Consider the following 23,179-nt stretch of genomic DNA (forward strand, 5'->3'; position numbering starts at 1 on the left):
ATAATTGAGCAACCAAGTATGGTTGTAAGCGTTTTTCTGAAATTTGTGGCTAGTGAAACAATTTTGTAACCTCTATTGTAAAAGAATATAGGACAATAGATGTTTCATAAATGTGAAGAAGAAGATTGCGTTGTCAGAACAGGCATTCGTGACAAGAAACATTTTGACCAAGAAACATTTGAATACAGATATTCATGACAAGAAAAACTTTTACCACAAGACATTTGAATATGGATGGCAGAAAGTCGTTAACATCATTATTTATATGGAGTATACTGCTCTATGGATGTGAAAGTTAGGCTCTTGGTGGACTGGAAAGGAATCGATTTCAAGCTGTTGAAACCTGGGTTTGGCGGAAAATGAGAAGAATGAGCTAGACGGAAAGAAAAACCAACGAGGAAATGTTAATAGATGGCAACTAAGAAAGAAGATTACTACAGGAAATATAAAAGAGAAAAATAAAATTTATCGGGCATGTCATTAGATGCAACAGTATCACCTGTAACGTACTTGATGGGAAAGTCATTGGAAGCGAAGAAAAAGGACGGCCTAAGAAGAAGTCTTTAGGGGACATCTAGAGCAGCATAGGATGTGACCAATTACATAGAGGTGAAACTAACAGCCAATCACAGAAGACAGCGGTTGCCTCGACAAGGCATTAGCCTTCCGAATACGTATATTTGTTATGTATGTTAGTTACTTGTGTTGATAAATGAAAATTAGATTAATAACGACAACACTAAACTCTTGTTTGGATATACATCATTATGTGAATAAATGTTTCCAATAGTATAACTTCACTGCATAATCATTCTTGGCATCTATGGAGGCAGTAAAGAAAAATCCACATACTCTGTTTATGGAACAAAGACTGGAAGGATCCTCAAGGCGAAAGTAAATCGAAACCGTAACAAAAATAGTTAGTGTTGTAACCGCAACACCCATCATGACTGGTGCAGAATCATCAGAATTCGTATCAGTCGACGTGGCAATTAGTTGCAAAAGCAACAAGACTATGAAAATAAAATACTTCCTATTTCGAAAGCTCAGCCTCTCCAACCAGAGTTAAAAATAATTACTGTGAATCATTTATGATTAAATTTAGTTCAGTTAAATTTTTCATATTCTGTTCGGTGTTAAAAGTAAAATTCTCTGGTTAAAGTGAACGTGCGTATCTTCAAGTCGACAACCTTTCCTTTGGAACAACAGACAGTGTTAATGATCTGTTTAGCATTGTTAGATCGTGCGACAGTGAGAGGTTTGAATTTTTTGTGAATCAACCAATGACAATAATAATAAATTGTGTAATCTTCTACCAAATCCAGAAATAGATTAGAGAAAACTTCATAACGTATCTTTTCATGGAGATGTGCACCCGAACATATTTCACATACTCTTTTCTCTACTGCGTCTGTTATTCATAATGCAACATCCAAGCAAAACTAATAAAAATAATACAACTATTCACACTTAACAAAATACATTGCTGGTGATTAAAATTGTAAAACAGTTAAGGCAGCATTCAGCAAACGTGAAAATGGAATGAAAGGTATAACATGCTTGGATGTGTAAGTGATAATTCCACTGAGACCTCTCCAAGCGGGTACAGCTAACGCCATCTACACACATAAAAAAAAAGTTTTGCATAACTCGGTTCAGTGAGTTCCGGAACCTGTACAGAAAACTGGAATAGAGATCAACATAAAGATCATTTACGCCCTTTTTATTGCTAATGAAAACCACACATCGCATGTTGTACAACCATACTGCGTGACCTTCAGATGTGGTGGTCGAGATCGCTGTACACACCGGTACTTCTAATACCCAGTAGCACGTCCTCTTTCATTCATGCATGCCTGTATTCGTCGTGGCATACTATCCACAAGTTCATCAAGGCACTGTTGCTCCAGATTGACCCGCTCCTCAACAGCGATCCGACGTAGATTCCTCACAGTGGTTGGTGGGTCACGTCGTCCATAAACAGCCTTTTCAAATCCATCCCAGTCATGTTCGATATGGTTCATGTCTGGACAACATGCTACCCACTCTAGTCGAGCGATGTTATCCTGAAGGAAGTCATTCACACGATGTGTACGATGGGGGTGCGAATTGTCGTCCATGAAGACGAATGCCTCGCCAATATGCTGCCGATGTGGTTGCAGCATCGGTCGGAGGATGGATTCACGTATTGTACAGCCGTTACGGCGCCTTCCATGACCAGCAACGGCGTATGTCGGCCCCACATGAAGCCACCCCAAAACAGCAGGAAACCTCCACCTTGCTGCACTTACTGGACAGTCTGTCTAAGGCGTTCAGCCTCACCGGGTTGCCTCCAAATAAGTCTCCGACGATTGTCTATGCGATACTCATCAGTGAAGAGAACGTGATGCCAATCCTGAGCGGTCCATTCGGCATGTTGTTGGGCTCATCTGTACCGCGCTGCATGGTCTCGTTGTTGCAAAGATAGACGTCGCCATAGACGTCGGGAGTGAAGTTGCGCCTCATGAAGCCTATTGCTCACAGTTTGATTTGTACCACGACGTCCTGTGGCTGCACGAGAAGCATTATTCAACATGGTGGCGTTACTGTCAGGTTCCCTCCGAGGCATAATCGCTAGTTAGCGGTCATCCACTCCTGCAGTAGCCCTCGAGCGGCCTGAGCGAGGCATGTCATCGACAGTTCCTGTCTCTCTGTATCTCCTCCATGTCCGACGACATCGCTTTGGTTCATTCCGAGACGCCTGGTCACTTGCTGAGAGCCGTTCCTGGCACAAAGTAATAATGCGGACGCGATCGAACCGCGGTATTGACCGTCTAGGCATGGTTGAACTAAAGAAAACATGAACCGTGTATCTCCTTCCTGGTGGAATGACTGGAACTGACCCCCTCCGTCTAATAGGCGATGCTCATCATGCATTGTTGTTTACGTCTTCTGGCGGTTTAGTGACATCTCTGAACAGTCAAAGGGACTGTGTCTGATACAATATCCACGGTCAACGTCTATCAGCAGAAGTTCTGGGAACCGGGGTGATACTAAACTTTTTTTTGTGTGTGTACATTCTGTGTACATGGAAAAATTATGCAACGAATTTCTCCGTCAGAAATCGCATTTCAATGTTGATTGTTTGTGAAAATTCCATTTACTCCTTCTACAAGGAGAAATGTGACCAGCATGAATGAGAGTTCGACAGCAGCAACTGTGTGACCTACTGATATTCCGTTTTATCATTCCACGATACAGCCGTTTTCTCATTTCTCATGCGAATATGGATTCGATGGATTTTGGATGGTCAGCCTCTACATCACGTGGGAATTCAACCGCCACACGTGAATAGCGCCTGAGAGGACAGACATTTTGTTTGATCTGGCATACAGTGTCGTACAGCCTCGTCACGTACCTTGAATGAAGATGTGGGCTTGCCTGCAACAAGGCAGACAGTACGACGGCATCTGGAACACTGCGGCCTTTGAGTATGGTGACCATTTTTGAGGCTTCCATTGACGCGGCAGCAGGGAGAGGTACGCCAATAATGGTGTAACCAGTGACAATACTGGGCACAGCAGTCCAAACACGTCGTCTTTGCAGACGAGTGTCTTTTCTGCACACAGTATCAGCAGTGGTGTATCTGTGTGTGTAGGATTGGAGGGGAATGGAATTAACAGATTGGTTTCTTTATCGTCATACTGGCCCAGCGCGTCACGTCGCAGCAGACGTACCATGGGATACAAAACACGACCTCCTCTCCAGAATGAGATTTTCACTCTGCAGTGGAGTGTGCGCTAATATGAAACTTCCTGGAAGATTAAAACTGTGTGCCGGACCGAGACTCGAATTCGGGACCTACGCCTTTCGCGGGCAAGTGCTCTACCAACTGAGCTACCCAAGCACGACTCACGCCCCGTCCTCACAGCTTTACTTCTGCCAGTATCTCGCAGGAGAACTTCTGTAAAGTTTGGAAGGTAGGAGACGAGATACTGGCAGAAGTACAGCTGTGAGGACGGGGCGTGAGTCGTGCTTGGGTGGCTCAGTTGGTAGAGCACTTGCCCGCGAAAGGCAAAGGTCCCGAGTTCGAGTCTCGGTGCGGCTCATATTTTTAATCTGCCAGGAACTTTCACGACCTCCTGTGCTTCCCATTGGCAGCAATTTGGAAAGAAGCCATTACTCTCCTGTTGTGTGAACGTAGGTGGTTGTGCCCTATCAACGATTTTCGCAAGACGTTTTGTTCCAACATGACAATGATCGCGCTGCCCTGATCTACCCCGATACAGAGGCTAGTCCCGCCTTGGCTAGCACGTTTCACCAGATCGTTCAGCCACTGAAAACATCTGGTGATGGGTTGCCGAGAGACTGGCATGACACTACACACCATTCATTTGACTGTGGCAGAATAGTATCTGACTTTGGCGTAGGTTTGAAGGAACATTAAGTACAACATTTAGTATGAACAACATTCATATATGTCATCAAAGATGAGTTCGTTTCAGAGCCCACCTGAGTTACTGTCGTCCCGGCTGCCAGTGATTGAAGATCAGTGTACTAAATTTCGCACCCAAATTAAATGGTTAAAATGGCTCTGAGCACTATGGGATTTAACTTCTGAGGTCACCAGTCCCCTAGAACTTAGAACTACTTAAACCTAACTAACCTAAGGGCAGCACACAATTCCATGCCCGAGGCAGGATTCGAACCTGCGATCGTAGCGGTCGCGCGGTTCCAGACTGTAGCGCCTAGAATCGTTCGGCCACCCCAGCCGGCCTTACCCAAATTACATATAAATTTTATCATGGAATCTCCATCCTATACTCCACATGAACATTAAGTAAAATTTAGTAGTTTACTATATTTGGAGGCATTGTAACATTGTTGGCTAGCACTATATTCCCGACTATTGTGCCACAGTCAAATGAATTTAAAACAATAGCTAGTGACGCGGCGTATTAACACTCAACACGTTATAAACCACGGCAATACGCCATTTTTGTTGAACAAAAAGAGAAAAAACTCTTATTGCTTGCCTTCGTAATCGAGAACATAGTAGCAAAGTAGCAGCACTCACCGAAGATGACCATCTTCTTCGAGCCGGACGTCTCGTTGTCGAACGTGGAGACGACGCACTTGTACTCCCCCGAGAGGTCGGGCGTGGGGTTGAGGATCTGGAGGGCTCGGTGCTTCTTCTCCTTCTCGCTGGACGCCTCGTAGGTGAGGTTAAGGCGGTCCTTGAGCACGCCGAATCCCTGCGGCTTCTCGTCCTTGATCCACTGGTAGACGGGGAGGGGCTCGTTGTTGAAGTACCACTTGACGACCAGCCCGTCCCAGTGCTTGGGGTCGGCCACGGAGTAGTCGCAGTCCAGTATCAGGCTGCTCTGGCTGCCGTTACGTACTGCCTCCGGCACGTTCAGCTTCTCGATTTGCAGGCCCCAGCAACAACCTGCTGACAGGAGAACACACTATTCATCTCTGTAGACGTGAAATACATTGAAGCGCCAGAGGAACTGGTATAGGCATGCGTACTCAAATACAAAGATATGTAAACAGGTATAATACGGTGCTACAGTCAGCAACGCCTACATAAGACAACAAGTGTCTGGCGCAGTTGTTAGATCAGTTACTGCTGCTACAACGTCAGGTTATCCAAATTTATGTGACTCTGAACGTGGTGTTATCGCTACCTCTCCGAGGTGCCGATGAAGTGGGTATTTTTCTGTGCGACTATTTCACGACTGTACTGTGAATATCAGGAACTCGGTAAAACATCAAATCTTCGAAATCGATGTAGCCGGAAAAAGGTCCTACAAGAACGGGACCAATGACGACTAAACAGAATCGATCAACGTAACAGAAGTGCAACCCTTCCGCAAATTGCAGCAGATTTCAATGTTAGGCCATTAAAAAGTGTCAGCCTCCGAATCATTCAATGGACCACCATAGATATGAGATTTCGGAGCCGAAGGCCCACTCGTGTACCCTTGACGACGGCGCGACACAAAGCTTTACGCCTTGCCTGGGCCCGTCAGCACCGGCTCTGGACTGTTGATGACTGGACACATGTTGTCTAGTCGGACGAGTCTCGTTTCAAATTGTCTCGAGTGGATGTACGTGTACGGGTGTAGAGACAACCTCGTCAATCCATGGACTCTACATGTCAGCAGTGGACGGTTCAAGCTGCTGGAGGGTCTGTTATGCTGTGGGGTGTGTGCCATGTGTGCTGCTGGAGTGATATGGGACCCCTGATACATGTAGATACGTCTCTGACAGATGAAACGTACGTAAGCATTCTGTCTGATCACCTGCATCCAATCATGTCCATTGTGCATTCCCAAGGATTTCGTCAATTCCAGCAGTAAATGCGACATCCCATACGTCTAGGATTCCTACAGACTGGCTCAGGAACAGTCTTCCGAGGTTAAACACTTCCGCTGGTCACCAAATATTGGGGATGCCTTGCAACGTGTTGTTCAGACCACATCTCCACCCCCTCTTTTTCTTACGGATTTATGGACGGCCCTGAAGGATTCATGGTGCAATTTCCCTCCAGCACTACTTCAGACATTAGTCGAGTCCATGCCACGTCGTGTTGCGGCACTTCGGCGTGCTCGCCAGCACCCTACATGATATTAGGCAGGTGTACCATTTTCTTTGTCTCCTCGGTGTATGACGTGAGATGTTTCACGGATCTGATACAGGGTGATAAAAATAAAGCTGGCCTGAAAAATATTTCAGGCATCTGAAGACAGGAAACATAACTGTCTTAAGGTGAATGAAAGGTTTTCTGGGGTCGGTTTTATTTTCCAAAAATGTACAGCTTGAAGGAAAAGTACCTGATAATGTGACTGGAGCAAGGTACGGACATCGAATGGAGCAAAATTTCCGAAATAACCTTGAATCTTAAATGTACCATTGTAGAACTACTGGCATAAAACAAATAAACGCTGCACGGAAATATTTCAGATCGACCAGGCGAAGGCGGCAAATGGTGATGGACGCTGTACAGCTTTGAGTTGTGCTCCGATGAAATACGTAGAGGTCCATGCGTGCACTCTGGGAAAATTTGAACGGAAGCGGGAAGTATATAATCAGTCCTATAATTAGTGTTGCGTGGTAAGTGACACGTACCGTAGGCAAGCCTTTGTCATTACACGATGTTGCAACCTGTTGCTCGAACGGTATGGCTGGTGGCATGTTCATTTTAAGCTGAGAGATGATACCTATAATCAAAAACATCTCATATTGCCATCATAGACGCAAATTTCTGTTAGCTGTAAAGTTCCCGGAACAACGATAGTACGTGGTGGGAGAAGTACAACTGATGTGGAAAGTATTTCATGCACGTTAAGGTAGGCAACCCAACCTACAATATCCATCCCGTGTTGATGATGTAAGTTGTGTTGCCTATCTTAAGGCACATGAAATATTTTCCATATCAGTTTTAATTTGTCCAACCTGTAACTTCGTATTGTTTCAATAACCAGATGCCTTAGTTTGTTAATATATTGACCGTGCTGTGTACCTCTGCTCATCTATCTTACGCAGTAGCTCGACACCTGGCATAATTACCCCCTGAGGAGTTACATGAAGCATTCTAATGGGTAAAAACCAAATGGGGTCGATTGTGCTCCAGTCATGAAACTAACCTTTTTTATAAGAAAATTACTACTAGCACAATTGTGTACGACTGTAGTAAGTTATTAATAACAATTTCTTCATAATTACTAGCATTAACGCATTGCAAAATGCGGTGCAGTTTTTCAGCTTTTGAAACAAATTTACAAAGGACAACTGCCTGACATAGTTAAAGTACTAGACACATATATCGAACATTTTACGACGTGTCTTCGATAGTAAAAGTGACACATACGTAACAAATGCCAAATATCTCATGAAAATGTCTTTTCTAAATTGTACATATTTCTTGCAATCAACCAGAAATTACTTCGCTGCTCACTAGCCAGATAAAGAAGCTAATCGACAGCGCAGCAGAAAGGTAAGTACATAATAACAGCTGTAGTGCTGCATACAGTACTATTGCTATTATTACAAGTGGGAATGGTCAGAGACAAAGCACTGACATTTTCAAATGTTCCAGATTCTGGCCAATCGGAAATAAGGTGACCATGCAGCGGAAACGTGTTTTGGCACAAGTGCCTATCTTCACTATGGATCGTCAGCTATCTTTTATGAGATATGGTTGTACGAAGCACTTGTGATGGATAGCAATTGCGTCATCATTCATTCTATCACTCACTTACACGCGCACACACACACACACACACACACACACACACACACACTCGTAACACCCTATCTGAACAGAGCACAATGCAAAGAAACGTTACATTCAAGATCAATAAATGGGAAGTTGATTTATTTACTATGAGTGCAACGAAAATAAAAACAAGAAACTGAATAAATTGGAACGTGATCTATGATGTGCATTGACCGAAAATTACTATGAAAGCATTGAAAATAAAAACAAGGAATTGAATGAACTTGGAACATGATACATGAAGTGCATTGGGTAAGAAAATGTCAAGTACAAAAAAATGTTACTATAAATCAGCAGTACCTATTGATCCGTTAACATATTAGTTGGTGGTTTAATAAAATACCAAAAAAATATAAATATCATTCATCTTTCATGATTTTGAAGACGAAAGTGCTCAAACTTTTTTTTCATTCTTAAGTTTACGCTAATGTTGCCAATGATCGGTGAAGGGTGGAGGGGCGGTACCACTAGCAAATACGTGACTGCCCGGAGGGGAGGGGGGTGATAATGGTGCAAGGAAGTTTGGGAACCACTGATCATAGGGTTGAATGTCTCTGTAGAAAATGTTTCACTCTGTATCAAGCTGTCGTAAGTAAATACACCAGTAGAAAATTTGCAGATGCTGTATATATTCGAAATCCATTACGCTGCCAAGAGAGCAGGTGCTGAGGGGTAAGAATTTAGAATTACCGCTAGTGATAGAAGTTCCTGCAGTTTTATTGCTTTCCAGATTTTTGTAGTCTTGACATGTGTTAGGACTCACCTAGAGCGCTACAAGTTCCGTTTAGTTTCTCTCTGTAAACAAATGCTCAGTCAAGTACTATCTGTGTTCGAATTCAGCGGCAACGCCCCTTAAAAAAATACCCAGCGCTGTGAATCACTGGTGGGCGATATCCGTCTCGACTAAGCCAGAAGAACATCGCGGCCAGCTATTTCGTTCATAAATGCCACTCGATGGATGACGTACGGCGCACTCTGAGCTATAACACGTTATAGGCTGCCCTCCATCATCAGTGAGGTCATATCGCCCATCTAAGGTTTCTGGAAAGTGATCCTCTAAGACAATATTAATGAGGTAAACCCTTATAAATGACTTTCTGCCTCCATTGCTGGGCGATATGATTTATCTGAACAAAGGGTGGACGGAATTATCTGCAAGCCGTGGAGATGAGAACTTAGTGTAATGGCAGCTCTGCCCGGGCGGATATATCGTGGCTATTACTCTCAAGGAGAAAGGCCCACTGCCGCCCCGCTGCAACAGAACCCTGGGAGGGGGTGCAAAGACACTACTGCCGCGGTCACAGCTAATTACCTAATAGCTGCCGCTACCCACCTAACCCAACGTGTCTACATCAAAAAGTTTGGAATGTGAGGAGTGTAGTAACTCACAACTGGTGTACGCTCCAATGACAAAAACGCATTTCCCCAGGATATACACAAAAAAAAGCATTTAGATGTCTATATACTGGCCATTGTTTTTCTTTAAAGATGACTAATTACTAGTCTTCAATAGTTTCTCTGTGGTGTACGAGAAGTTTCGACGAACAAAAATCTTTGATCTACATTGGGAAGCACTTCTTCTATGTCAGCCATTATATTTCAGTGAGTATATAATGAAAGAGTATAAAGCCACCACCACCTAGAGACAAGGCCGCGGCGCGAAATTCATAGCAGGTCGTGACGTCACTCCAAGCGGGCCACCATGTTGTGTTTCGAAGCGTTTGTTTCTCTACACGTTTGTTGGATCGAGTGCTGTATTCGTGCTTTAAACTAGCGGTTACAGAGTTTACGTGCAGTGAAGCTGCTGTGAACATGGTTTACAAATGTTGTGTGCCAAGGTGTCGTGGGAATTACGGAACTGGACCGAAAGTAATGTTGTTTTCCTTTCCGAAAGATGCGAATCTGCGTTGGAAATGGCTTTCAGCGATTCATCGGGACAATTTCCAACCCACTGAGCACACGAAGGTATGTAAAAACTATATTCCTAGTACAATTATTATTTCTTTTCTGGTAGAATATCTTGCATTTTGGATACATTTGACTAAAATTGTGAGCAAAAGCTAGCAGTAAATAGGCCTAGTATTCGTTTTCAAGTGGCTTTATTTTGGTTTTGAAAACGAAATATAAATTTGTGGCTCGTGTTACTTTTTATTAGTGTTTAAATTTCTCTGCAGTTCGTATTTTGTTACGCATTACAGATACGTTTTATTCTCTATTTGTGAGTGGGTGTTGTTTTTCACTCTCGCATTAGTTAGCATGAGTGCTAACGAATGTTGAAACTGCTGTTTTCATGATTAAAAAGCGATCTCTCTGTATGAAGCATATATGTGTTGTTTTTCTGTGTGTTAGTTTTTCCTGTTAGACATTCGCCAACCCACAAACAAATAATTATCTTTCAACCTAACCTAACTTCAGGTTACGATGCAGAATAGGTGTCTTCACAAACAGATTTCAATGGCGTTCTGTATCACTTGAGCCGCCTCATGTAACGACATTCTCGTTAATAACGCATCTAGTTACTTAATCCGTCCGGTATTTTAAATGTTTCAGATGGTTAATTGAAATGACAAGTGTCATTTAGTTCATACAGCACAGCTTGGGACGGAATGTTTAGTTGATATCGTCTTAACATACTTCCAGTTGGATGGTCATGACTGTCTTACTGAGGTGTGTCATTTATGTTGGCATCTGTTCAACTTTATTTTGTGTTTGGCATGCGTTTGCTTTGGAGTAGTTGTTCTATCCAAACATGAAATTTGTGCTAGGCATATATCAAGACCCTCATTCAGTGTTACCTGCAATGACACAGTTTTAATATGTGCTGGCATAAAAACACCCACAGTGAAATAGTATTCTGCAGCTGTTGATATCTCTTATACCATGACAATGAAGAAACTGTAAAGTCAAAATTATAAAATAATTGCTATGTTAACATGCAGAATCCAACAGATTACTGAAATTTGGTGCCACTTAATCCATAATAGGAACTTCACTCTTATAGTTCCATAAATATCACAGCACTGCTGTAAAACAAGCAGTTCACAGGTATATTCATCATTTACTGATGCCTTGTGAGGTATGCTCCTAGTGCTTATAGTACTAATTAAAAAAAGAATATTAAAATGGAATATGCATGTTGTTGTAGAACATGGTATATTGCTGTTAGGCCTAAATAATTTGTGTACTTCCACTAAGGTGTGACCTGTCAAGCTTATATTGGTGGAAAATGAATGAGAATCCAGTGTTTTTTACTTTCACATGCAGACACACATCTCTAGATCATGCTGTATATTGTACTGACTCACACTACTTTGTTTTAGGTTTGTGAACTTCATTTCACCGAATCTGACATCTGCCGGCATACGGAATGTTATGATGAAGTGAAAGGCACAAAGCTTACTGTCAAGCTTTCAAGACCAAGGCTTAGAGAGGGTGCTGTCCCATCAGTGTTACCAGGCTGCCCAAGCTATTTGTCTACTCCATCCACCAGCTCTCGAGAAAGTGCAGAGGAGAGGAGAGCTAGATTGGACAATGAACATCTTCTACAAGCAATTAAAGATAGTATAGTAACCAAAACAGAGTATGATTCGAGGAAGTTATTTTCTACTTTTGAAGCATTTCTGCAGTGCCTAGAAAGAGAAACCATTCCCAGTGAATGGACCATTGTTAGGAGAAGTGACTGTGTCCTATTTCTATTGCTTACTGTATTGCCTGCTCCATCTGTGTCTGTATCTGTTGTAGTGACAAATGATTTGCAGTTGTCTGCCTATCGAAGTAACACTGAGATAAGAAAGATAGGCAGTAGAAAAATACCACACAAACTTTCAAATATGAATGATTTGTTTACAGTATTAGACAAAGTGAAGGAATTAGTCAGTGCAAAAGAAAATTCATTAAAAAGCCAGTGCCTTCTTATACAGGACATTTTAAATGACATGTGCAGTTCTGTAGATGAAGAAAAACAGAAACAAATTCAATTCTTAAGTGAGCAAGTTAAGTTGCTATGTAGCTGTGAGGAAAACTATAGGTTTAATCCTCACTTTTCTGTATTTTGTTGTATCCTGCATTCTATCTCCCCTCATGCCTATAAATTTTTGAGGTCATCTGGCAATCTTATTCTTCCTCATCCAAGAACTTTACAGAAAATATGTTCCTCATATACTAATGGTCCTCATAATGAACAAAATGAAGGTGCTATGCTCCTGTATATTAAGGAAAGATTTAAATCTTTGCAGGAAAGTGATTGTACCATTTCTTTAATGATGGATGAAATTCATATTAAACCTTATTTTGATTACAAGGGAGGAAACATTGTGGGGGCAGCATTTGATAGTGACAAGGCTGCTACTACAGCATATGTCTTTATGATACAATCATTGCTGTCTTCTTTTAAAGAAGTAGTGCATGTCCTTCCAGTTAGAAACCTTATAGCTGAACAGTTATTTTTGTATGCTAAGAAAATATTATGTGGCCTTCATGACATTGGTTTCAAAGTTATTTGTGTAGTTAGTGACAACAATGCTATAAATAGGAAATCTATGGCACTTTTTAGCTCACCTCCAAAACTCAGTATAGTTTACCCAAATCCAGCTAATCCAACTCAGCCACTATTTTTTATAATTGATTCTGTCCACATCCTTAAGTGTATACGTAATAATTGTGTTAATCAAAAGGACTCTCAAGTTTTGCTCAAATATCCACAATTTGATGGAAGCAGTGATGATAGTCAGGTGTTAATGGCATCTTTTGAAGCACTGAGGCAGCTTCATAAGATTGAATGTAATGGTCTACTTAAGCACTCTTATGGTCTTTCTTTGAAGTCTCTTTATCCATCTTCACTTGAGAAACAGAATGTGAGCCTTGTTTTACAGGTATTCAATGAACATACAGCTGAAGCCATTTCAACTGTAGGAGAACAGAAAAACTTGTTACATTACCAGACCACTGCAGAATTTATTAAAATTATACTTACATGGTGGAAAACTGTAAATGTTAAGACAGTTCACAAAGGTGTTCGACTAAATGATCTCTTCCAGTGCCCTCTGTCTTTAAGTAATAATGATGAAAAATTAGTTTTTTTGGAAAAGTTTCTTGTGTGGCTCGATAAGTGGAAGGACTTGGGCCTGAAAAATAATACCCTTTCAAAAGATACACATATAGCTCTGACACACACAACCTATGGTTTGATTGAGATGGCAAGGTACTGTACTAAAGAGCTCGGTTTCACTTATTTTTTGCCTGGAAAAATTCAAACTGATTCTCTGGAAGCAAGGTTTAGCAGTTACCGATCAATGGCTGGCTCTCAGTATCTCATATCTGTGAGACAGATTTTTGAAGTGGAAGCGAAGATGAGGATGCAGAACATGTTACCACTCATGTTGAATTCAAGTACTTTTGGTAAACTGCCTGTTGCAGAAGGGTTCATCTTTAATTGTAATGATGACGCAAAAGAGACTATACAAACAGACTCTGAGTTTATGGTTGACATTATGTATTTGGAGGAAGATTTCAAGCAGGCAGAAACACACCTTCCAATATTAACATATTTAGCAGGTTATTGTGTTCGCAGTGTACTGAAGAAACAGCAGTGTGAGGTGTGCAGCAAATACCTTCTCTTAGACAAAGAAATGTGTCTGCATGGTGAACAACACCTTAGTTTAATCAAAAATTTGGACAGGGGTGGTCTGTTTTTCCCTCAGCCTGATGTTGTGAATGTTGTTATTTACAATTACATTACTGTACAGAAATTAATATCTGCCCCTAATGAAAAAAATTTTTTGTCATGCAACAGTCAAAGGGTGCTTGTTCAAAATGTAACCATAAATGCTGTTCAGAAGAAAAGTTTCTTCTTAACAGACTTTATTTGCAGTAATGGTCATTCGGCAGATAAAATACTGAAATTGTTAGTCAAAGCATCCACCAACGCATTATTAAATAATTACATTAAGAAAAAGAATGACACCTTTACTGCTTCTTTTAAGAAACGGAAGCTTAGCACATTTTAATTTGCTTACAGTTTACATGTTAGGACATTTATCATGTGTCACGAAATTTCTATTATGTCTCACACTTTCAGTTACACTGTATTTGGTCCACTGAAAGCAGAGGCAGGTTCCATAACCCATATTGGTGTAGTACCTTCAACTGAATGCACACTAATAGTCATTTGGTCCATATAGCCTGTAAGTTTTGGAAAATTTACTTCCACCAGTTTCAAATGTCAGAAGGTCACAAATGTTTCCATGCACACTGCTCAGCTGAAGTAAATACTTTGTCCTGCACTAATGGCTAGTTTCAATCTCATCATTGTAAAATTTTATCAGTTTGTGTACACATACATGTGTGCACCTGATACTGGCCTAAGGTTGAAACTGGGCCAGTTTTTCCTAGTAAAGTTTTTATGTCTTTCAGCTATTCTGTGCAGAAATATTTACATCTTCCTTTCAATTTGTTGAGCCTGTGCTGCCCAACAAGAAGAAATCTGTTAAAGTAATTCTGTATTAAACCTCATGTAATTCATTATAACTATGTATGTAATTAGAGGCTATTATTTTGGCATGCAGACATATAAAACTTACAGTAGAATATTACAATACTACAAAAGGGAAAGCCAAAAATGGATTTCTCCCATTTTCCTGAATCAGAATGACACCAGGGTGTTTCTTAATGTAGTTACTTCTCATAACAGCTGTTTATCTAAATTTTGATACAAGCTGTCAGTATTGTTGCATATGGGTAACAGTTAGCTACTGCTTTGCATATATTATTTTACTGAGACATAATTACATTCTAGTAGTTGCTTATATTCCACTCAGTTTGGAATAGTTTAATATCAGACATAGTAGTTGGTCTCCATTCCCAAATTTGCATCTCATCCAGACTGTGACCCTTAATTTGTTACTAATCTTACTGTGTTTTTTTTTTGTTTTTTTTTTTACTTATGAAACCCCTTGGTAGTGTGACGCTGTGTGTCAGACTTGGACCACGCATGTGTTTAATATGCTAGAAAATTTCATAACAGCACACACTTTGGTAGTGAGTGAAAAGTGTGTTCTTGAACTGTTTCTGCCAGTAGCTGTAGAATCTTGTGTTACAGAAAATCACTTCACAGCATTAAAATACAGCTTCGGTGTTCCACACAGTCAGTTTAATTGAAACAGTTTATTCTGAAAGGAATAATGTGAAAGGTGGTGTTTATATAGTAATTAACGAAAAGTTCTTCCCACCTATATAGAGGGAGAGTATCCTTACAAACATTAAGGAGTGTCATGTTGCTGCATTTTATTTGAATGTGTAGGACATTATATCCTACACCATTCAGTTTAATTTGGAATCAGTGTAAAATTGTTACAGTTTTGATTTATGTTGTCCTTTTTTTTGTTTACACTTAAGTTCATTACAAGGAAATTGGCCTACTTCTAGCTTATGGCAGGGTTTTCAACAAATGTTGCATAGCTGTGCAGTAACAATATAAAAGAGTTCTTTCAGTTGTGGATCAGGTATTAAACTGTAATGTGAGGTTGGTCTGATACGTTGTCGTACTCAGTATTACCATTACTTATTAGTTTCCAACGACTAGCTACATTTTCACTTCGTTGAATGTCCTTCAGCAGGGCCTCATCCCAGTACACCTTTGTATCATGGTACATACATTCCAACAAATGTTTGTTGCTCTCTTAATCTGTCTGAGTTAATACTTTTGTCAGCAACATAAGTCATTGTTAGTCACAATTATTAAATTTTATAGACAGTAAGACTGGTAATGTAACGTGTTATATGCATCTGACATGTTTTGCAACTGTAATTTTTCACAAAATACAATATATCAAATGTGTGCAACTAATCAATCATTCTGAAAGTAGAAAAGGCTTGCTGTCTTTTAAGATGGAAATCGTGATCTATTTCTGTAATGGAACCATGTTGTGCCCTGGATTTTGTAACAGCATTTTCAGGAAGTAGATGTACATATGACTGACTTAAATAAATTATAGTTCATTACTTCTAGTGTTTTATAATCCTATATTAACATAAACTATTAATAATTACATTATTTTAAGCATGCTGAGTACTACCGTTCTCATGTTACATTAATCTGTCTACATATTACAAAGAATTTAACTTGCTGTAGTCACCAGCAGTGATTTCTGATCTATCCCTGGAGTTACTAAAGTGCAAATGTGAATTGTAGTATCCCTTGTTCTGGAGTTTAATACAATTCTTAGTATTGTATACAGCATTTCCCCCCCCCTTTTTTTTTTAAATACAGTATAGCTTGATTCCCTTAATGAGTCACTGTCTCCTGCCGTCACATAGGTAGACACTTAATGAAATTCTATTACAAAATACAGCTTCAAACAATGGAACAAATTAATCTAGAAGTAGGTTAATTTATTATTGACATTTTTAGCGTGACACATTGTCTCATTCCAACTGCTGCAAATGTCTGCTGTAGGTTTGTAGATTTGCACTGTTGACTTATATAAAGGTCCTGTTGATAAAACTACTGTTGTTTGCAGGGCTTACAGCATACATTTTGAACAGCTGACCATTATGGTCAGGAATACATCTAAAATTTCACTTAAACATATGTTGCTAATTCTTTTATCTGCAGAGTATTGTCAATCAGGCTTGTAAAGTTCTTTGCAACTTTTGTGAGAAAGTCAACACCTGCCCGCGGCTCCTTACATGCTCAAAATCTGCCATATTTTTACAGGAAAGATAATTTACATTACAATAACAACGCATAATTGTTTTTCTTTTTGAGGAAAGGTGAGTTAAAAGTGATTGTTTGCTTGGGGAATGTACTCAGCTTTCCTGAGGGCGCTCTATAAACAGTTACAAAATATTTATTTAGGATACTGAAGGTAGAGGAATTTAATATTATACACTGTATTAGTGCAGAATTTTTCAAGTGAGTGTAAATAATAGTCGTCTGGTCCAGAAAATCACAGTGCATTTTTCACAAATGTACCTTGTTTTATCATGTATATCGCAATATTATTTACATCCCGCACTCGTACGTTTTCACTGGCTATTGATAAGTCTTAAGCAATTACGTTACCAGTAAAAAGAATTATAAACTATAGCTTCTGCTATATCGAGATTGATAAAGTTACGTATTTTAACCGTACGGCAAAGTACTCTCCTCTTTGCGTGGTATCATTTGCCAAGATCTCGTTTCGTTATCTCCAGCGGTTTGCGAGATATGAGAGGCGTTATGAATATCTCATTCCCGCGCGTTGCGATCGGAAGTAAAGTTGCTGCAGATGCTCAATTTTTTCGAGATTGGAAGCAGATATTGATACAAAGTTTTACGAAAATTTCCAAACCTCATCTGTATTTCACACACAGCAATAGAATGTATAATATGGATCAAACACAAATTCATAGCGCCCCCTATTTTTGATGGCAACATTCTCAAATTTGATACTCATCTGTGAAATACCACAATAGTTATGACCATTATCGAAATGATTGGCACTTCATCATGAAGCTGCCATATAAAGCTAGAAGTATTTCAGAAATTAATTATTTTTTACGGAACAGGTTCTGTAAAACCGTTTGACAAAGATTTGCAGGCCGTGCGTCTCGAATCCTTACGCGCAGCGCCAAGCCAACCCTGGCCCGCTTTGCGTGACGTCACAAGAGCGCGCCGCGGCCTTCTCTTTAGGTGGTGGTGATAAAGCCCGCATATTTCACCCCTTTGTATGCCAAAGTTTGCTTCATTAAAAGATGATGCAGATAATTTTTCGTCCTAGTGTTGCGCTTCTGAACGTTTCTTTTACTCTCAAATTCAGATGGATTGCTGACAGCAGAGTTCTTAAATGAATAACTGTACTGTGTGGCTGTGGTTAATATTTCAGTTGTATGAAGAGATGCCTGCAAGATATATGTTTGTGAACCCCACACATAAAACTAGCTAATTCTTTTGTGTGATCAATACGTATTGCCTACGTGAGGAGTGACACCGTAATATTATTCCGTATGACATCACTGAATGAAAATAAGCAAAATATGATAACTTACTAACATCCGTATCTCCAAATTCGACAGTTACTCTTACGATAAAAGCAACTAAACCTAAACTTTTCAGCAGATCTAGTATACTATTTTTCCAGTTTAAGTTTTCATCAATATTCATCCGGAAGAAATCACAACTTTATTCCCTTTTTATTATTTCTCGTTGGCATTCTAGTTTAATTGGAGGTGGAATATTTTTTACAATACAAAACTGGATGATCTGAATTTTTTTCAAAATTTAAGACTAGTCCATTTGTGCCAAACCATATAGTAACTTTCACAAATAAATCATTTACTATTTTCTCTCTTGTCGCTTCTTTGCTCGATTTGACGCAAACGCTTGTATCATCTGCAAACAATCCTAATTCTGCCTCTCGATTCAAATAAAATTGCAGATCATTAACGTAAGGCAAGAAGAGTAGTGTTCCAATGGTAGAACCCTCTGGGACTCCTAGTTTTCCGCCATTCTCTTCGTACTTATTTTCAAGTGGGACTATTAACAAAATTACAAATATGAAATTTATTTAATTTTGTTATAAAGTGAAGAATAGGGCGTAATTTTTTTTTCTAGTAGATGTGTGTTATCTTTTCTTGCATCGGGTGGAATTTACTAAAAACTTTTATCTCACGGTTTTTGCCACAGTACGATTGCACATTTAATTTAATTCACTTAACTGAAACTGACGTTAATCAGTATTAATATTACTGTCATTGCTGAAGTACACTTTGTCACTTGGAGGGAAAGAAACTGCAGCACTTCCCTCCACAGGAAGTAGATGGAAGCTATCTTCACAGTGAAAGAAAACATTTTTTTGTTTTACTTTGCCGTACATTATTGAGAGTGTGATAGAAACATTGAAAAACCAAGTTTTATATCAAAAAATGGTTCAAATGGCTCTGAACGCTATGGGACTTAACATCTTAGGTCATCAGTCCCCTAGAACTTAGAACTACTTAAACCTAACTAACCTAAGGACATCACACACATCCATGCCCGAGGCAGGATTCGAACCTGCGACCGTAGCGTAAGTTTTATATCACGTTGTGATATAAATTACAACTCCTTTTCCGCATACTCTGCTTTATGATCAATAAAATTCACGCAGCACCGACAAGGCTTAAGAAACTATGCCAGTCCTCTACACTGTACCATACCTTTCTGCGAACATTCCATTGCTCTGTTCTAAATTAAGCATCGCTGTGGACGAGATCGGGTGAGCTGTAAAGATAGACGTCAATAAAGTCTGGTATGGGGTTACATGCGTATAATCGTATCGTGGGGTAACATCAGGAGCAAGCGTTCCCTGGTTATCACAGATAATTTTTCAGGCTGAGAAGCATTCTAGTGCACTTACAAAGATTTCGAGACAGTCCTAATTGCGGTGCACTTAGATACCACATAAGAATAGTTTGAGATATTTCAGAAGTGCCGTGGACGTCTGTCCGTAGCAGGAAAATTGCTGGCCGCAAACCAATCATGCCCCCTGGAGCGGCAGCGGCAGCAGGAAGAGAAAAGCGCATTCAACTAACAGTCCACGAGCAGAAGTTGCCAGTTGCAAGTAGTCAGTCAGCCCGAGTCTTGCTAGAATTTGCTGCGGAACATTCGTCGCGTCTTCAACGCTTCAAGTTGTCGACTGAGATAGAAACAGTGGCTGATAGATAGACAGTTAGTCTTCGGTAGAAGTAAAATAGTGAACAGGATTATCGAGCATGGACAGAGACCGCCTGCGTAGAGATTTAAGTGAGCATTTTTAGTGTAACTGTTCTTAGAATAGTACATCAAAACACAAGATTAGTTCCCTCCCGAGTTCTGTTCAGAAAACATTATTCAGTTTGAGTTCCTGGAATTGTAGTCAACACCGGACAGATCAGCTAAACTGCATTCTGCACTCTCAGTAAAGAGCGTTACCAAAGTTGAGTAATATATTTTACTATTCACTATTCTATGTTACTTCCACTGTGTGTGTCCTACCAGGACACATTTATTCAATGGCGGCGCCCCCAGCCACACTGCTATTCATCGGAGTATTTATTTTCACTGTATAGGATAAATACTCTTACTGCTTTATAATGACTGCGAAGTTCATATTTATTCACAAGTAGCCAGCTGTTAGCTGGAAAAAATACGCAAAGAAATAAACAATCAAACCGTTTCACAACGTGTATCGCTTACGACACCTACATGTTCACTTTAACATCGACTGCTCATTTTATACGACAACTCAAGGTAATAGTTAATACCAGAGTGCCGAATACCAGAAAGGTTATGTGGTTTTAATGTACGTCCTGCTGTAATAGTTTTGCTGTTACGCCATGTCTGAATTTATGTTTTGTGCTTATTACATTCTTACTGCTGGCTAAAATATACTCTACTTCCCTACAATATTACCACCAACATCACGATTTCCATCTTTAAGGTTAGATGCTTTTATATTACTTCCTTTATTGCAATTCTTGTTGCTCTTGCCATCGCACTACTTGTGAATATTATATTTGAGGAGTAGCTAGAAGCGTTGCCCAGCTTAAAATTGAGTGTACCGTTCAAAAGAAATAGCTGAAACAACGGAACAAGCTACTGTACCTCTATTCGTAACTTGGATATATTCTTCACCAAAATCAAATAATCAGAAGGAACGTTGGGGTGCTTATAACGAATGGAAACAAACGCAGTATCCCGATAGCCCAACAGTTTGTGAACAGTCTCATATGTTACTATCTGGCAGGGTGACACATGCTTCAATGTCTTGAATATTAAAAAGTCATGAAACAATGATAAAAAATAAAAGAATCTGTCAACTGTTATCTGCTCGGTAGTATTCAATGAACATAGCAATTAAAAAATATCATTTGTTTGTACTCGCACGATGTGTGACCCTCTCCATATAGCGCGTTTCACTGGAACAAGGAAGAAAGAAAGATTATGGGTTAACGTCCAGTCGATATCGAGATCATAAGAGACTGTGAATAAAACAAGGTAGACTGAGTTTTGGAATAATTTAATTGCCGGTAACTGCTACCCGGAATCATAGTTAAGCTGCTTATATGTATGACCAACGAATTCCCCGATTTCCTCAATACGTAACATGAAAAGCCATCTTAGAGACGATGCTAGTTTGCTGAAAATCTACCCACAATTTACCCCAGCCAGTGCTGAAGCCATCATACACTAAATCTGGTGGACTCGTCGTCCGAGGAGCTACTGTTTGGATGAAGCACTTACTGATGCTGAATGCTGAGATGATGTGTTGATAATTGCAATACTCACACCACCCTGTTTACATTTTGTCGTCCCTCTCAAAAGGAACGCTCATTGGCTTTGATAACAGCCTCCAACTAGGTGACTATCTACTTGATATATAGGATATAGTGCAATTATTTCAAAATAGGAAACTGATAAATTATTATTGGACAGGATTTTGCCTCGAGAAAATACAGTTGTCTTCTTTTCTCTCTTCCATTTTTCAGTGATGTTTCACGATGTTTAGGGAGTGGCGTCTCGCATGCATCTCTTTGACGCTCTCGAAGCTCTCACGTTATTTAAACACACACTTAACAAAACGTGCAATATTCTTCGAATCCGCTCCGTCTGTTGGTAATACAGCTTGGCCAGGATCCTAGAGCAGCGAACAATAGTCAATAACTGGCTGAACGAGAATACTGTAAGCGGTCCCCACTATGCGTCAATTGTAAATTTTTAGGAGCCTTCCAGTAAACCAGAGGGTGCCGCCCACCTTTTGCAAGTTTAGATGTGGTTATCACACTATAAATCACCCCGAACAGGAACTCCTAGACACCATATGTCTGCGCGTATTACTTTACATTTTGTTCACGTATATAATCAACTGCGAAACTTTGCGTCAGGCGCCGATCACCTTCGAGTCTCTCCCCATTTCGTAAGGGCTTTCTAGGGATGTCACCTCCCCGATCATAACTGCGTTGTCTGGCAAAAGCTTATAAAGCGTACTCTCGTTATATTCCTGGTCATTTATAAACGTGGTGTATCAGAAAAAGTGTATCTTACAGAATACGAGGAGCGTTTCCGTAAGTTAGGAAATACAGTTTTTTTTTCCCTCAGAACATGTTGGTTTTATTGAGGATTGCAATACATCACATTATTCCTCAGTCGTTTGGCTACGAGACCGTATTTTTCAGCATAAAGTCTGCTCAGTGCGACAGCCTTCCGCCACCTTACAAGCAAGGCCTTTATGCACGCATGGTACCACTCTAGTGGTCGACGTCGGAGCCAACGTCTTATTCCATCAATAACTTGCCCATCATCCACGTACTGGAAGTTTGGAAGGTAGGAGACGAGGTGCTTGCGGAAGTAAAGCTGTGAGGACGGGGCGTGAGTCGTGCTTGGGTAGCTCAGATGGTAGAGCACTTGCCCACGAAAGGCAAAGGACCCCAAGTTCGAGTCTCGGTCGGCACACAGTTTTAATCTGCCAGGAAGTTTCATCTACGTACTGCTTCCCACGAAGTGTAGACTTCATTGGGCCAAACAGATTGTATACGGGAGGTGCGAGAACCGGGCTCTAAGATGGATGAGGAAGAACATTCCAATGAAGTTTTATGAGCTCCTCTCGTGTTCGCAGACTTTCGTGAGGCCTTGGGTTGTCATGGATATTGAAAAGCTCGTTTGCACTTATGTGGCGAGGAACAAAGTGAAGTCGATCCTTCAGTTTTCTGAGGCAGCAAAACACACTACAGAACTGATTGTTGTCACGGAGGGAGGACATCAAACAGAATAACCCCTTCAGAATCCCAGAAGACCGTCGACATGACTTTACCAGCTGAGGGTGCGGCTTTCAACTTTTTCTTCAGGGGAGAGGTGATATGGAGTCACTTCATGGATTGCCGTTTTCGTTTCAGGTTCGGAGTAATGAATCCATGTTTCAT

The 23,179-nt window shown here is 40.4% G+C and overlaps 1 protein-coding gene across 4 annotated transcripts in view; it reads right to left on the reverse strand.

The window, feature by feature from the left end:
- Positions 1–23,179, reverse strand: part of LOC124797830 (hemicentin-1-like) — a 1,195,221-nt gene that overhangs the window by 687,483 nt on the left and 484,559 nt on the right. For 3 of the 4 annotated variants that reach the window (XM_047260870.1, XM_047260871.1, XM_047260868.1), the window contains exon 2: positions 5,057–5,431. In XM_047260870.1, coding sequence (XP_047116826.1) covers positions 5,057–5,431 — 375 coding nt within the window. The remainder of the gene's footprint in view (positions 1–5,056; positions 5,432–23,179) is intronic. The other variant, XM_047260869.1, reaches the window with a different exon arrangement.

This window comes from Schistocerca piceifrons, chromosome 5 (genome assembly GCF_021461385.2).
Source record: "Schistocerca piceifrons isolate TAMUIC-IGC-003096 chromosome 5, iqSchPice1.1, whole genome shotgun sequence".
Taxonomy (NCBI): Eukaryota; Metazoa; Arthropoda; class Insecta; order Orthoptera; family Acrididae; genus Schistocerca; species Schistocerca piceifrons.